Here is an 18,536-nt window from a genome sequence, read left to right as displayed (position 1 = left end):
TGTATATATATATTATTCATGTAGGCACAATAGCTACATATATTGCATTAAAATACATTATGTACATTAGTAGGCCTACCTGTTTTATTTTTTAATTGCACATCTCCCCCGCCTTGGAAACATCCTGCATCCGCCCAGTATCATTGTATCAGGATTCTGATCCTTTTACTTCCATTTTGTTTGCTACCATCTTTGAGCATTGTATTAGTCAACGTACATCTTCCAGATCAACAACTCGTTGAGTTATTCTTGGACATTTTCCGTTAAGTTACGAACATTGCCAAAATCGTTACCAATCCCTTGACGTGACGTCAACAATGCTTTGACGTTTTTAATGAATATGATTATTGATGTCAAAGCGATGCTACATACATTCATTTGAATAGTTTAACTTCAGAAATGTGCGAACAGAATCGCTATTTGACATTCATAAGCATATTAATTTTAAACATGTATAGATGTAAAATGTGCATGGATCTGTTACTACCTAATAACGACTGTTATAATATAACTTCTGTGCTATAAGATCTTCTGCAAGTGTTGAGTGGATACATGAATAAAGGTAAGTGTTTAATTGTTTTTTAAATTTTAAAGTCGGAGGTGGGGTATGAAGGCACTGGGGGTGGAGCACACAAACACACTTCCACGTTGTAAATCATGTTAGGACTAAGACAGGCCAGTGTACAAGGAGAGAAGAAAGATGTTACTGGGGAGGGCCATGGCCCCTATTCTCCCCTCTGGCTTCGCAATGCAGATTACTAGGACTGTACAAGAAATGTTCACGAGGTTAATTCAGATCAGTTCATTTCAGTGCATGGCATCAATTTATCCACAAGAACTGTCCCGGGGCACTGCAAGCGTGGATCAAAGGTGCGCACCTTCCGAAATTCGAAGTACCCCGAAAAATCCAGCGTTTAGCAGATAATTATAATGCATTTAGTAAAATCTTAGTGGAGAACATGCAATATAGATAATACGTTGGTGTAGTTTTGAAAATGGTAGGCGCCCTTTCTAAGCGTTACACCCCCTTCCTAGATAAATCCTGCATCGGCCACAGCCTGTTTTAATAATATTTAAAAACATCCAAAATTACAAGAGCCCCACCACTTCGCAGCCTCGTTGTGATCCCTACCCAATTTGACGCCTGATCCTCCACTTATCCGCCAACTTCCGCTTGGGTCTGAAGTTTGTAAAATACTGCATTCCAATGAAGCAAATGCCCAATGATGTTGCGAAATGATAGTAGCCTTCTTTTTGTCACTTAAAAGGGCTTCAATCATTAAATACTCTGTACAATATTTCTGCTGAAGGTTTACAATTTCTTGCTTGGAATGTTATTCGATGTACATGAGAGAGAGAGAGAGAGAGAGAGAGAGAGAGAGAGAGAGAGAGAGAGAGAGAGAGAGAGAGAGAGAGAGAGAGAGAGTGTGTGTGAGTGGGGGGGGGGAGAGAAAGAGAGAAAGAGAGAGAGAGTTTATGGGTGTACTTTCACCAAAGACAAGACAGCGCATACCACAAGCTTGAATGTACCAGGAGCCAAATATCATAACTATACATCTGTGACTAGCAGTTAATACGTTTACAGATGTTTGGCGTTTATTTATCGCAGAAAATTACATCATTACGGAAGATGGAGGCGCATTTTAAGTACAAAAGACAATTAAATATGTGTACTTACACTATAGTTGGTGTACTGTTAATAGTAATACGTGCACAATTAGGCTTATGATGTTTTCATAAATTGGGCCCAGTAGTAAAAACCTGGTTGGGGCAGGGAATTTTAAATAAATTCCATCGAGAGCGATCGATCCTACGGCCGTCTCTTAAAGTAGTGCTAACCAAATAACATCTATTTGGGTCAAAATTCGAGGTGCACCCGACTTTTGGTAGAACAGTTAATACCACAAGTCAGTGTTAATTGTGTGTTTGTTGTAAAAAAAAGTTTCATCTTGGCAAAACAATGTATGCAATTTTATTCCATCTAGTTCCACTGTCAAGTAGTAGTGCTTGAACCATGTACCTGTAAAACAAAGTATTCAAATTATGTGCGGAACTAGGGTAGTCATAGACTTTATCACGTATCTCCGAAATGAGCAGCTCCATCCCCATTGTTTTCTGATTTACTTTAGAGGTGAAGGGTGGTAGTAGTTATATCCGTGGTGTGTATTTCGATTGACCCACTGCATGTATGCGTTTTAGCCACATGTTAATATTGTCGTCTATGGGAGTTGGTTTTGTGGTATACACCCTTAAGCAAGTGCTCTACAGCTTTAGCTAACTGGTAAAATCATAGGTATACCAAACGAACATGGTGTTGGTTATAAACTACAACATACAAGACTAACAATAAACTTTAATATGCAATTTGTTAATGAATCAGTCGGAATACAATCATTAATGCTGGTAATTAAATATAAAACTTATAAACTCTCTCTCTCTCTCTCTCTCTCTCTCTCTCTCTCTCTCTCTCTCTCTCTCTCTCTCTCTCTCTCTCTCTCTCTCTCTCTCTCTCTCTCTCTCTCTCTATATATATATATATATAATATATACCAACAGAATGTTGGAAAAGAAGGCATATTGTTTCTTATAAACTGTGACAAGTAAATGTCAAATAACGCGAAAGAAAAAATTCAATGCCGTACCCAGCCTAAATTAATTAGGGAGGGGCTTCATTGGCACAATAACATAGGATCTTGTACAGCAAGAGAGAAAGTAAAAACACCCTTTTAAATATATAAGGACACTTTTTTAGGGTATGAGGTAACTGTTCATGGGGCTGCTCCTGCTAGGCACCTCCTTAAATACTGCCCGGCATTAGACTAAACTCAATTCTTCTGTTCCCACTGGTAGTATTTCGTGTCCCGACCTGGTTGACCAACTGGCGCACCGACGGGCGGGCAACTTTGTTGTGTCGACTGCAACTGCGTGGTCAAAAATTGTACCTGTCGTTGCAGGCGACATTCTCGCTTTGATTGAAAGCCAAACGTCTTCCCGTAGCAACAGAACACGATTGCGGTAAAAATGCTGAACACCCCTGCAATGAGCGCTATCACAATCGTGGCCACACCAGTGCCCATCTTGCCGTCCGCGTTAGAAAGGCATTTGAAATGGTTCTTGATATCGCCTTCGTTCTGACACCAGCTGATACCTATGCCACTCCATACCATCGAAAGGATACAAGGAGAAAAACTGATGATGCTGAAGATATAGTTTACCATTACCTAAAAATAAATATACAGAATAAATTAATAAATTAATTCAATAAAATAGCTGAATTTTATCATGATAACCTATTTAAGCTCCAGTTAGATATATAAAATGTCTATTCCATCAGTGGATTTGAAAATTATATGGACATGATTAAAATGCACATTTTGAATAATTAACTTTCAATGTACATTTTGCATACTGAGATGATGGTAGTACCTAGACTATAACCCAGTGTGCGTGTGTGTGGACGGGAAGGGAGGTAGCCTTGACTCTGTTGCAAATACTTACAAAAGCTTTAAGCTTTGTGCTGACTTCCTCTTTTCCGATCCCTTCAGCGCCTGCTAAAATTGCGCAACTTCCGATGATCAGCTCCTGAAAAGAAGACAAAAATTAGCTAATGTAGGATGTTTTGTGCCTGGTAGTACGATAACAAATCTATAAACAGCTTCAATATATTGAAGGTCAAAGGATTGCTGCCACTGAATCATCTTGATGTCTGCCCAGAAGAATCTTTAGGTGGTTCTGTGCTCAGAAATCGAGTTTTCGCGATCAGATGCGAAGAAATTAATTAATAATTTTCAACAGGAAACTAAGGTTTAGCTGAAAATACCAAATATTGTTATGAGGAAAATGTTAAGCTCAGATTGACCTTGCGATTGGCATAGATCAGACCACGACGGGGGAGGAGGAGGCGGGGAGGGTTTGTTTACACCCAGGTCACAGATCTGGGAAATCTTAATACCTTCGCAGCAGCATTCACGTCAAACTGGATTTAGTTCAACTAAATGTAGCATGCCATGACTATATATATTGTCAAGATAAACGACTAGATAAATGTCTATAGTTTCGGTCACTGACTTATATCAGCAACAAATATTGTATTATTCAAAGTTGCTTATTCTTTTATTTCCAGTTGATGTTTTGATTAAAAACAAAGGTTTTGAAGATAAATTTTATTTTAAATAAAATATCTTGTTATTTAAGACTATTTTGTTTTGATGTAAATGTGTGTGTGTGTATGTGTGTGTGTGTATATATATATATATATATATATATATATATATATATATATATATATATATTGTTGGCGACAAGGCATTGAACATGTTGTGAAGTTAAATGGTTAGTTTAATGAATTATTCGTTTTAACGGGATTGCAGAGCCTCGCAGCATTCGCACCTACCCTTCGCAGGATAACACCGATATATTAAGACAGTAACCAGGGATTCTATATATAGAGTACTTGAAATGTTTGAATAACATTTAGTTTTTCGACATGTGGTGCTTATTATATTTTTACAAATTTGACTTTATTTATTACTATTCGTCAACATTTCGAATTTTTTTCGTTTGTTTTTACCAGAATGCCAATCCATAACCCAAATCCGGCTAGATATGGCCAGTGTGGGATGTCTTGTACACCGTAAACAAGGGATGTGATTCCAATAGCGCATGCAACAACTCCAATAAACAGCTGCACATATCCAATCTTCTGTAGCTTTGTCAGTCCCGCTGTTCTCTGCCGACTCAATTCCTCTAAAACAGAAACAAAGTCAGTCCATTATTATTAGTTTTTAAACGCCACAAACATTTAACACAGAGATAAAGACATGTTTTTGTTTATGGACATTACACGCATGGATGATGACGAGATGAATGGCGAATCCGAGGTATTTCCATTTCAGTGTGGGACTACTTGACAGGGCCGTGCTCCACGCTTGCTGTCAGTTGACCTATTTCGACATCACCCGATCACGAGATACACGGAACCTGTAGTGTATGCCGGGTAATCCCCCCCCCCCCCCCCATGTGGGGTCATACACTCAGGAGACACTCCCATAATCGCACGCGTGAGTGGGTGAAACTCCGTGTATGTGGTCTTACACCTATCCATTGAGTCTAGCGGTGCACTCACTCAGGGTTGGAGCCGATACTGGCATGAAAACTCCCCCATTGCTACAAGTGGGATACGAACCCAGTATCTACCAGACCCAAATCTGATGGAATGAATGAATGAATGAATGAATGAATGAGTGTTTAACGACACTCCAGCACGAAAAATACATCGGCTGTTGGGTGTCAAACCAAATCTGATGGCATAACCACTATACCACCGAGGCCGTTAAGTGAATTATTTTAGGTAGCAATAAAGAAAAGGGCTCCAAGCACCTTCCCCGTTTTGAGCAGCTGTTTCCCGTTTGTCCATCCACTGATTAGTGTCAGTCTGTCCTAATCAATATGCTCTAGTGCTGTCGTTAAACAAACAAAAAAAGCCTGTCCTAATTCACTGGCGTAGAAAAAAGTAAATAAAATAAAATAAAATCATAACTTGCTTTCATATCAATGCTGCCATTGGTCTGAATTGTTAACTAAGAAACGTTTAATACATCGTTGGATCTTAAAATGTTTGATTAGGCTGTCACCCCCACACCGTCACACACACAACCACGATTCACTTTACCAGTTCAGCAAACACCCAGTTGATAGTAGTCTATTAAGATAAACCTCAACATATCATCATGCCAAGGTGTATGTTGATGAACTAATTTCAACTTAATTTTAGAGATAACGGTGTTTATGAGACATATAGTTTTACTGATACAACGGGTCATTATAAAGGCCTTTAATATGGAACAAAGCAAATTAACGACACTGTTTCCGTGATGGCTGCAGGTATAACCGTGTAATTTAATAAAAACATGACTGCACAAAAGCTTGTTAATGAAATCGTTCTTGACCTTAACCTACAATAATAGATATTTTCTTTCTTTCATTTTCTATTTATTTATAGATAAAAAATATTTTATTTATTTATTTTCATTTGTTGATGGTGTCAAATGGTACGAATACTGCACGCATTTTTATTATTGTGTTTATATCATATGGTTATGAAAGTACTTTCTCATCAATAGTCCAAAATTTAGAATGTGAGTTTAGAAACTGATCATCCCATTCCGAACATTTGGGGCCATGGAACTTGGTCGGTTTTGACAAGATTCCGGTTTAGACAGGTTTTGCTATAATTAAATATATATATATATATATATATATATATATATATATATATATATATATATATATATATATATATATATATATATATATAATATTATATTATATACATAGTAATGAAATATATAGATCTACGGAAACCATAAAAGTCATATCCAGTGAAAAGTCGTATTTTCACTGTATTTTAGCTACAGTGAAAATATAGAAGTCGTATTTACTTTTTTGTAAAAGTGCACGATTAAATTATCTCCCTTTGTCTCGGTTCTTCGTATTTAAATTTGCTGATTACCAATGCATCTGATCGTATTTGAAAAATAAAAAATGTAATTTAAACAACTGTACCTATAAAAACGGGATACGAAGTGCAATTACGATAAAATATATAAAACAAATTGAATACGAAGCTAAATAATGATGACACAATGTAGTGTCATCGAGTTTAAGTGTAAGAATTTAACGGCGTTCGACTCGTTTTGTTTTTGTGGGAGTTTTTAGAGGATCGCTTTGTCAGGTATGTTTGCACCGCAGTATTGTTAAATAAATGTTAATAAAGATAAATTTTAATCAAATTTCTTTTTAAAAGTCTATGGTAAAGTAAATTTTCTGGCAAAGTTCCATAGGAAGAAATATATCATGACGTTACGTGTTTTCGATAGGATAAGTGAAATATATTACCAAAGAGCGATAGATATTGTGAAAAATTAGGAAATATGTATATAATAAATAGACCATTTCATGGTGTTTTTCCGAATACGATTTTTATGTCAACTCGTGATGTGTGAAAACCATATTTTCACGAATTGCGAAGCAATGAGTGAAAATATGGTTTTCACACATCACGAGTTGACATAAAAATCGTATTCGAAAAACACCATGAAATAGCCCCCCTCTCTCTCTCTCTCTCTCTCTCTCTCTCTCTCTCTCTCTCTCTCTCTCTCTCTCTCTCTCTCTATATATATATATACACACACACACACACGCACACACACACACACACACACAATAAATGTTTGTTTTGGCAATAAATGTTTGTTTTGTGAAAAGAAAAAAATGTCAGATTGCCGCTCCGACACAAAGCTCGCATTATTTCAAACGGCCACTGCCTAAATATGAAACCGATCACGTGATCTATCTGTGTAGGCATTACCAGTGTCATAATTACGCGGCGCGTTACTTCCATTGTAAATTTGCTCTGTATATTTGTGTTTATGTATGTGTTTATGTATGTGCATGTGCATGTGCATGTGTATGTGTATATATGTGTATATATGAATATGTATATATATATATATATGTGTATATGTATATGTATGTATAATATAATGTATATGTATATATATATGTGTATATATATGTATGTATAATATAATGTATATGTATATATATATATATATGTGTATATATGTGTATGTATAATATAATGTATATGTATATATATATGTGTGTATGTATATGTATGTATAATATAATGTATATGTATATATATATATATATGTGTGTATGTATATGTATGTATAATATAATGTATATGTATATACGTATGATTTTTACTTGCCTTTAAAAATGACATTCACGTTAAAAATACCATGCAATTAAATTAGTATCTTTCCCGTCAAAATCCTAGCTAGAAGACTGGACAGTAAAAGAAATAAAAGTACATTTGTATTTAAAATTTAGAACTCATAATTCGAGTTTGATGTTATTTGACGTTGCTAGATAAATACAATTGCGTTTAAAAGTGTAATCGTTACATGATAAACATCGAAGAAGAAGGGCCTAACTAGGCTCACATCAGTTTAAAACTGTAATCGTTACATGATAAACATCGAAGAAGAAGGGCCTAACTAGGCTCACATCAGTTTAAAAGTGTAATCGTTACATGATAAACATCGAAGAAGCGCCTAACTAGGCTCACATCAGTTTAAAACTGTAATCGTTACATGATAAACATCGAAGAAGAAGGGCCTAACTAGGCTCACATCAGTTTAAAACTGTAATCGTTACATGATAAACATCGAAGAAGAAGGGCCTAACTAGGCTCACATCAGTTTAAAACTGTAATCGTTACATGATAAACATCGAAGAAGGGCCTAACTAGGCTCACATCAGTTTAAAACTGTAATCGTTACATGATAAACATCGAAGAAGAAGAAGGGCCTAACTAGGCTCACATCAGTTTAAAACTGTAATCGTTACATGATAAACATCGAAGAAGAAGGGCCTAACTAGGCTCACATCAGTTTAAAACTGTAATCGTTACATGATAAACATCGAAGAAGAAGGGCCTAACTAGGCTCACATCAGTTTAAAACTGTAATCGTTACATGATAAACATCGAAGAAGAAGGGCCTAACTAGGCTCACATCAGTTTAAAACTGTAATCGTTACATGATAAACATCGAAGAAGAAGGGCCTAACTAGGCTCACATCAGTTTAAAACTGTAATCGTTACATGATAAACATCGAAGAAGGGCCTAACTAGGCTCACATCAGTTTAAAACTGTAATCGTTACATGATAAACACCGAAGAAGGGCCTAACTAGGCTCACATCAGTTTAAAACTGTAATCGTTACATGATAAACATCGAAGAAGGGCCTAACTAGGCTCACATCAGTTTAAAACCGTAATCGTTACATGATAAACATCGAAGAAGGGCCTAACTAGGCTCACATCAGTTTAAAACCGTAATCGTTACATGATAAACATCGAAGAAGGGCCTAACTAGGCTCACATCAGTTTAAAACTGTAATCGTTACATGATAAACATCGAAGAAGGGCCTAACTAGGCTCACATCAGTTTAAAACTGTAATCGTTACATGATAAACATCGAAGAAGGGCCTAACTAGGCTCACATCAGTTTAAAACTGTAATCGTTACATGATAAACATCGAAGAAGAAGGGCCTAACTAGGCTCACATCAGTTTTAAGCAGTCCTAAAAGGAAAATAATAGAATGAAAAATATATATAGGTTATTGCCTATTACCAGAGTGTTTTTCGGTATCGTCAATATCATATATTAGGAATAACATTTGTATTATGCGAGCCTCTAGTGAGCATAATACATTATTTTTATTCCTAATATATGATATTGACGATACCGAAACACACGAGGGTAGTAATCTCTTTATTATATAATCTCAAGCATAATACGTGGTTTTATAAACTGTACATACAACTGTAATTCCAGTCCGCCATTACCAGATATTCAAATGATGTAAGAATATGTGGCGCGGTGTCTTCGTCGCGTGAGAGCTAAAAGGTCGTAAGTGGCAGATACGACCTAAAACGTCTTTTTTGCATATTCGGAATCGCCATCCCCGATTACATATTGTCAGTTAAATTCGTAGCTGTGTTCCTAATAGCATCGCTTATACAGAAGGATTTAAATGGTCGTAAGATACAGATACCAATTTGCACGAAAATAGACGTAACTGAGACACACGACTTGAAATCCTCCTATTTGCTTGCTGTCCATCATGTGAACACGACTGGGGGAGTGGGAACTATTTTCTCGTGCCCCTATCCACAGAGGTTCAGGCACGCCCACTACGGATTTAGCCTCTGACTTCGCCAGTGACTAACTCCGGAGCAGGAGGGGGGGGGGGGGGGGGGGGGGGGGTAAGTTTGAAGTGGGCGGAATTTGGAAGAAAGCCATTTAGTACGGTCAGCGCGAGCGCGGACCAAATAGCAGACACTTCATAAAGCTTGAAGTAAACCGAGTGGGAGCCGTGCTCTGATTGGCTGAATTTCGATTCCTCGGTGAAGCCTGTTTTTTACCTAAGTCTATGAAGAGTAACTGCATACCAAAACATGTCTGGACTGTAAAATTTAACCCAAAGTAGGTAAGACTGCTCAGCCAAAAGGTTTTAAGGTGATTTTTGAGCAATTGAACGGGTGCCAAAGTAAAATGCGTTAGACTACTTATAAAAAAATAAACATAAGAATTTTGAACTGCTTCCAAAACGTTTAAAGTCTAACTAGCCCAAAAAAAGAGGTTGGTACTCACGGAGGTGAAGGATGTTGGCAAAGGGGAGGACGTCACGGTGAGCCGATGAAGTTGGAGGCGTCAAAATGCGGGATGCCCGGCCGGTAAGTGGATCCTGCTATCGACTTGGCTAATGCTCGATATTCTTTCCCGGCGATGATTTTGATGATTCGATGGATGGTCGGGTTGTCCATTTCTGGGAGTAGCAGTGCTTGATTATAGCTCCCACTCCGGCGTACGGTAAGACAGATTCCCTGGCCATCCCGCATTGTGACGGCGCATACACAAAATTCTCCCTCTGTCGGACTTGCTGGTAACGGCATGAAGGCGCTGAGCTTCGGTTGTGTGAATAAGCTCCGCACGTCCTCGATGTTGATTTTGACTAACTGGGAGTAGCGCGTTGGTAATTTGCCGGCCTTGAGTGACCACTGCTCCTCAGTTTCAACAACAACAGGCTTCGGCGGTTGCGTCGGGGGTCCTGGCTTGACTGGTTGGTCTCCTGGTGACGCAATCGCTTTCCGCTTGGCAACGGCTATCGCTCGGGCCTGGGACTCGACTGCGGCACTCTTCCTAGGTGGGGGTGGCATCGCAGGAGTCCCGGAAGCTGAGTTCACTGGAGTTTGTGGGGGCGACTCCATAACCGCCTGGTTAAGGTCTGCCCCTGGTGGTTCGACAGTTGGTTCCGGCTGGGCTGGATCCTCTGGTCTCCCCGGTGTAGATCGGTGCCGGGGATGTCCAACGTAAGGGGCCTCCGCCGGCAGTTGAGCTGCCGGTTTTGCACCCCCCCGGGCCATCCCTGGCGCGTCCGTCTTCCTCCTTCCTCTCTTCCTCGGTGGCTTCTTGACCGGGTCACCGTACACCAGGGTCACGGTTGCCCGTGGCCCGGTGTACGTGACGCGGTATTCCAGTAACGCTCCATAGCTGGCTATCAATCCCCCCAGGTGGGGGGGTAACTCGAGAGAGCAGGCGCACACGTCTTGTCTCATCGTAAGCCGTAGCGATTGCAAGGCAAGAATCGAATGCAAGAATCGAATGCAAGAATCGAATGAACACGACTGGTCGTATGTGGTAGACACACCCGTTTTAAATACAGTTCGTTATATAATTATGTCTGACATAGGTCGTATGTGCCAAATACGACCCATATGTATTCTTTGTAATCCGTCTGGGCTTACTCCCATTTGGTCGAATTCCCAATTGTCCGTCTATAATCAAAACTTGTACTAACACGAAGAGGCCATGTTCATTACAGACACAGGTAATCAGGTAGTGGTTATATAACAGACGAGTACTTATTTTTCGACCACTTGGCATTTCGATCAATTGGGAATTCGACCAAATGGGACGACACCATCGGTCTGTGATAGAAATTACAAATGCGAAGTACAATAGACCATACATTATATCAATATTTTATGTGCTTGAATCCTAAAACTAATATGACTTTTGTTGTTGTGAAAGCCCGGTCTATTAAACGGACATTCCTGAGTTTGCTGCAATTTTTAAGATGTTATCGACTAACATAGACTTTTTAACGATTGTAATTACATATCAAATATATATTTTTTGCATAAAATATTAGTGGCTGTATATTAAACGTGTTTCTGATCGTTCTAATATTTGTACTAGATTAAATTTCATTTTATTTCCTAAAATATGATTTTTTCATACGTACGAAATTATTTGAAAACAAAATCCAGTTTCTACTACTTACAAGTATTAAGACGACCAGAAACACATTGAATACACAGACACTGTTATTCTAAACAAGAAAATATATTTAATATGTAAGTTTAATCGTAGAAATATTTTATTAGTCGGAAACATCTTACAATGGAGTAAACTCAGGAATGTCCCTTTAAGGAAACAAATTTGATACTGCATACAAGGAAACATTTGACAACAGACAAGAATCGTGTCTGTATATATAAATAGGAATTGCAGTAACATTAATGTTTGTATGGTTTGCTATTTTATGTGCACCATAATTATAATAATGAAAAATAAATATCCATTTTGAAGTGATTTTAATCGAAGCAAAGTTTCCAACATATAATTTGTATCTACAGATATAATTTTAATTCATAATAATGTTGTATGTGGCATATACGACCAAAGTGCAAGCATAATTACACTGATTTTCGATGTATTTAATCATGTGTTACGGTAATCAAGTTCCGACTTTCAGCTGCCTTTGAAGATCTACAGGATTGCCCTACATGTAGGTATTATGGATTAACAATATTGCACATACAAACACAATTGTCAGGTATCCAGGACAAAGTCCAGTAACAAAAGACAGTGAAATCAAACGTAAGATTAAAAGGCGAATAAAGTGAATGTGGCCTCAACATAAACGATAGCAAGATCTATGAATTTTTATTAACTTTACAGTTAACGAATATTTGCAACAGAATGTTGAACGTGAACATGACAAAACACACACACCAAAACATGAGCACAACATAGCACGCACAACAGAAGCTGAACATGACATAGCACACACAACAGGACCTGAACATGACATATAGCATACCCAGCAGAACTTGGCACATCAATGACAAGAAAACCTGAACATAACAGAGCAAAAAGCTGAACATAAGAAAATAATCACCATAGAAAATGAACGTGGCATAGCACTTGCGACAATTTTTTGTTTTCTTTTGTTTAACCACACCACTAGAGCACATTGATTAATTAATCATCGGCTATTGGATGTCAAACATTTGGTAATTATGACTCGTAGTGAACAGAGGAAACCCGCTACATTTTTCCTAACGCAGCAAGGTATCTTTTATATGCACTTCCCCAAAGACAGGACAGCACACATCACGACCTTTATCCAGTCACTTGCGACAGAACCTGAACATGACATAGCACCGACAACAGAACCTGAACATAACAGAGAACTTACAACAAAACCTGAACATGACGTGGCACACACAACAGAACCTGAACGTGACATAGAACACACAACAGAACCCAGAGAGTACACCTAACGCACAGCAGAAGCTGTAGGGGAGACTGTTCACTCAATCTAACCTGGCGAGAATCCTGCATACTCAACAGGTGAACATGATATAGAGTTCACTACTTCTGGATTTGATATTTAGTACACACCCTCATTGGAAATGTAAACCCTATATCATTTGAATGAGCTTCACTTGAACCCGGTGTATCCCAAACCAATAAGCTGCTAAACATAGTTTCTTCATTAAAGGTGTCACGGGGATCCTATAATACCTGTAACTGAATGAAACACGATTGTCCAAATATCTCTCCTAACTGTATATCTATTAGATCTCTCTGTAACGGACGGTTATACCCTAGTGTGGCTCGTCTAAGTATGATCAGAGATACGATCTTATATAAGGTATATATAATATAGCACGTTTAGTTCACTAGAAAACACAACAAAAACACAATACACTTTGGAATCTGTATTAACCTACGCTGACAAATGTACTGCCGCAGTAGTTAATTAACAACAACAAATAATAACAACCCAGAACTGATCACTTAATTAGTTAATCTCTAGGTGTCTAGTTTACACAATATTCTAATCACTTCACCGTGACACAACACCCACACGTGTGATAATTGAGAAACGCTTCCAGGAGAACTTAATTAATAAAGGAATTACAACTCTATTCCTAACTGGTTAATTTTTAATTAACCCTTACTACTCGTTCAGTAACGTGTGATAATTGAGAAACGCTTCCAGGAGAACTTAATTAATAAAGGAATTACAACTCTATTCCTAACTGGTTAATTTTTAATTAACCCTTACTACTCGTTCAGTAACGTGTGATAATTGAGAAACGCTTCCAGGAGAACTTAATTAATAAAGGAATTACAATTCTATTCCTAACTGGTTAATTTTTAATTAACCCTTAACTACTCATTCAGTAACCTTGTAACACAGAATTAATACTGGTACCTATCACAATAAAGACAATAACCTACAGTTTACCTAGGTCCTCAAGGATTACTGGTTAAGCTTTTTATAATTATTTAGGACAGTGAGCCTACAGATTACTGCGTCAGATGACCGGCAGCACCGTCTAAATAATATTGGTATAATACAGTATTAAAATATTTAAAGTCACATCAATCACATCAAGGTTATACACAGAGCAGAAAATATATAATTACCAGTCCGGACGGAATAACGTTCCCCCTGGACGCCTTCCAATATGTTTCTCCCTGATATCTCTAAAATCCTAGCTATTTATTCAAAACTCTCAGAGACAGCGAATATCGCCTGGGGGCATAACGCGGTACCTCACGTATCATGTGGATTCTCCACAGCCACCACGCCGGCAATTTTTCTTAGATCGCCCAGACTGGCTGTCGCCATTCCGCGAGCAATCCCCTGGTCATAAACAGCACTAGCGGAGTTATTACGTAATGGCCACATGGCCTCCACAACTGCGCTAGGTGTGTAATAGAAAAGCTCGACGACCGTCGCGCAAAGGTATCACGTAACAAGTTGCCCAACTGGGCTAAGTGCATTTGGAACTGCACACGGCCCTCTAAAACAATTAATATCGCCACAGGCAAAAAGAAATTAAGAGCATGTACCGTCACAAAAGGATACCACTTTCAGTTTGCTTAACTATTATGGTTTGTCTGTAGCATTAGTTGATAAACCAGGTATTCTTGAAACTAGTGAAGTACACCCTGAGGCAGCCGGACCAGGAACTATCTGCAAAAGGATTCTCATGGCGCAAAGAACACGGAAAGAACACTGCACACAACATGACATCAGCTTTTCTGATGACTCATTAGGAACGAATATTTGCCTGGAAAAAGAGGTCTGTATGGACTAGTTGTCTGATTCTGATGCACCATCATCAAACAACGAATATGGAGCACTACCACCACAGTGTTTCTGCGAGAAAGAATTGTTTTGGTATGGATCTATGGAATTGAATGCAACCACAGTCAACAGGGGTATGGGTGGGAAAGAAAATGGGTTAAGTTTAGGGTTAGGATTAAGAAAATCATAAAGTAATGATAAGAGTAATTAATTCTGTCAAAACGTTAACTTAAAAAATAAATTTGCAAAAATATTTGGGTATGGCACCATACACATTTTACCCTCTGGCAGAAACCCTGCATCAGATAAGGTCACACAAAATCAGGGGTGGGTCAAAGAAAACAAGGATTTCACGAGTAAAAGTATTTTTTTTTCACATTATTATTTTGTTCAATTGGTTATTTTATTGATCGTATTATTCTTAACAAAAGTAAAATAACTTTTTTCACGTAATATTTTGCTTAAGCGGGGATTTTATTAATACGTACTTCTACTTGTATTCCTTTTTGAATGTTTGCTTTCTCCTTTTTAAAAATAAATATGTGATTAACAAAACTGAAATGTTTTAGAAGTGATGGTTCTTTCAGAATAAATATTAAAATTTACTGTTGGTCGTAAATGACGCATTTAATTTAATCATGAATAATTGTCGTAGCTACAACTATTTAAGCAAATAACTAAAACACCTAATATGCTTTAAATACCGCAAATATACAAAGAAATCGCAAATATGTTCAGCTTTAATTCTCATTAAAACAAATTCGACATCTTAATTACTGATCAAGAAAAACAGTTTTCCTTCATTATCTCGGCTTTCTAAAAAAATAATTTTGACGCACTTACGTGCTTCTGGCTCTCCCGCGACGTATTTTTGATGCCCTTTCATCAAAATAAACTAGTGCATAACGTGTTTTGTTTTCTGAACGCCTGACAGCTTTCAATGTAAAATTGCTATTGAAATGTTTTTATTTGATGACTATGAATGCATGCGTCAATTATGGAATGTCACCTTAGTATGTTTGCTTAAATTTCAATAAACCTAGTGCCGTAACCTCAATTAATTTACATGTTTTAACTTAAGGCAAATAAAGAACATCTAATTTGCAAAGTTATCAAATTCTTAAAGTATGTGATCTAAAAAATATCACATACTTTGATTGCAATGAAAATGTAAGATATACACATACATATAGACATACATATACACATACATACAGACAATAAACAGGCATATATATAGGGGAGTGTAGGCAGGGAATAAAATAGATGTATGGATATTGATAATACTAATACTAATACTACTACTACTACTACTACTACTACTACTACTACTACTACTACTACTACTACTACTACTACTACTACTACTACTACTACTACTACTACTACTACTACTACTACTAATAATAATAATATATATGTATATGTGTGTATATATGTTTAGTCAAAACCCGACATACATACAATAGAGATATTCAAAATATAAAAATACATACATACATACATATGCATATATATATATATATATATATATATATATATATATATATATATATATATATATATATATATATATATATATATGCTGAACAAAATAAGAAACTTCCGCTAACTTTGCTTGAACATAACTTGATGAAAACAAACCGAGGGAATAATTGTTATATATGCGTTTAAAGAGTGTTCCATGATGTATCGTTTGGTGCAAAAATCATGGCCATAGGTTAACAGAAACTGGGAGAAATTTTGACCAAGTGTGGTAGGGGTTAAAAAACAACCACCCACTTAATAACGGGTATGACCACCTCTTGAATTGACCACTGCAGTGCATCGCAGGCGCATAGAATTGACTAAAGTGTTGATTTCTGCCTGTGGAATATTGTTCCATTCCTGAATGAGCGCTTGACGAAGTTCGTTGACGTTAGCGGGTGGGTTGGGACGACGCCTCAATCGTCTGTCCAGACTATAACAGACATGCTCGATGGGGTTAAGATCAGGACTTTTAGCGGGCCAGTCATCAATGAAATCAATGTTATATGTCCTAAGAAAATGTACAGTATCTCTAGCTGTATGAGAGGTGGCATTATTATGCTAAAAAATCGAGATGTTGGCGTTGTTATGGAACAGAGGAATGACGTGATGAGCGAGAATGTCATCGTGGTAACGTTGAGCATTTAAATTGCCACCAATGACGACTAGTGGTGAACGGTAACCATGGGCAATGGCTGCCCAGATCATGACACAACCCCCACCCCCCCGAAACGATCTCGTTCAAGAACACAACAGTCGGCATAGCGTTCATTTCTCCTACGGTAGACGCGCACCCTGCCATCACCACGTTGTAAAGAAAATATGGATTCATCCGAAAAAAGAAAGGTATTCCAGCGTCGCCGTATCCAACGAGTTAGACGATGACGTTGCGTTAAAACGCATCCGACGTAAGGACGTCGTGCATGTAAACCGTTCTCCCGCAGACGATTACGAACAGTTTGCCCACTGATTCGGTTATTATGAAGCCCAGGTGTGTTAGCAGCAGTAGCAGTGGCAGTTTGGAATTGATTGCGCAAATGCGTGTTCATGATATAGCGGTCTTGACCACGTGTTGTAACACGCGGACGTCCACGACGTGGCAAGCCGTTGGTGCTTCCTGTCGTTCGAAATCTTACGCGAAGATTTCGTATCGCTCAACTTGAACTCCCAACATGCCTTGCAACGTCTTCTGTCGACATGCCAACATCAAGCATGCCAATCGCCCGTTCGCGTAAATTATTGGGTATTCTTGGTATACTAAAAATGCTACAATGTAAAAAACGTTAATCTTTTTTACAAATTTTGAAGCGTTTTCGTTCACTTGACAACAATGTCAGTAAGACAAGTAAAACAAATTGACCGAATACTACACGGGGCATGTCGAACCATGCATGCACGTGCAAATTGAATTTCACGTTGTCGACGATTAACAGTGCAAAAATAATAGATAAAATTCATAAATCCCCATAATACAGCTCAAAGCTAATACTACCTATATAATTTCATTACACAATGAATTCTTTAACACAACAAATACTATATGTACAAATCGGAAGTTTCTTTTTTTGTTATATATATGTATATATATACTCTTCAAAAGAAGAAACGCAAAACCACATTGTCGTAACATTTGGAGAATTGATTTAATTATTGAATGGTGAGTCCGATAATTACCAAATGTTGCAGGATTGTTCACAATTCACTCTAGTCCATTGTGAGTAAGTAATAGGACACACCACCAAGGTCAAGGTCATCTGGAGTCAATACCGGGTGTGGACTCCGCGTGTGTTGACAACTGCCTGTGGGGGGGGGGTGTGGGGGGGGGGGGGGAGGGGGGGGGGGGGGGGGGGTTTTGGCACCGCCTGCCCATTGAAGCAACCAGAGTACGGATGACGTCCCGGGGGATGGTGGCCCACTCGGCCTGCAAGGCTGCTGCCAGCTCGGGGAGGGTCTGGGGCTGTGGTTGTCACTGTCGGA

The 18,536-nt window shown here is 38.1% G+C and overlaps 1 protein-coding gene across 1 annotated transcript in view; it reads right to left on the bottom strand.

Moving 5' to 3' along the window:
* Positions 1 to 2,336: 2,336 nt before the first annotated feature.
* The window catches only part of LOC121375524, a 17,988-nt gene continuing 1,788 nt past the window's right edge, over positions 2,337 to 18,536 (bottom strand). Inside the window, exons 2-4 of the mRNA XM_041503019.1 lie at positions 4,571 to 4,746; positions 3,499 to 3,582; positions 2,337 to 3,221 (exon numbers count right to left, since the gene is read on the bottom strand). Coding sequence (XP_041358953.1) covers positions 2,826 to 3,221; positions 3,499 to 3,582; positions 4,571 to 4,746 — 656 coding nt within the window. The 3' untranslated portion in view covers positions 2,337 to 2,825. The remainder of the gene's footprint in view (positions 3,222 to 3,498; positions 3,583 to 4,570; positions 4,747 to 18,536) is intronic.

The sequence above is a fragment of the Gigantopelta aegis genome, chromosome 6 (genome assembly GCF_016097555.1).
Source record: "Gigantopelta aegis isolate Gae_Host chromosome 6, Gae_host_genome, whole genome shotgun sequence".
In the NCBI taxonomy this organism is placed as follows: Eukaryota; Metazoa; Mollusca; class Gastropoda; order Neomphalida; family Peltospiridae; genus Gigantopelta; species Gigantopelta aegis.
This window is presented reverse-complemented; position numbering and strand designations above follow the sequence as displayed.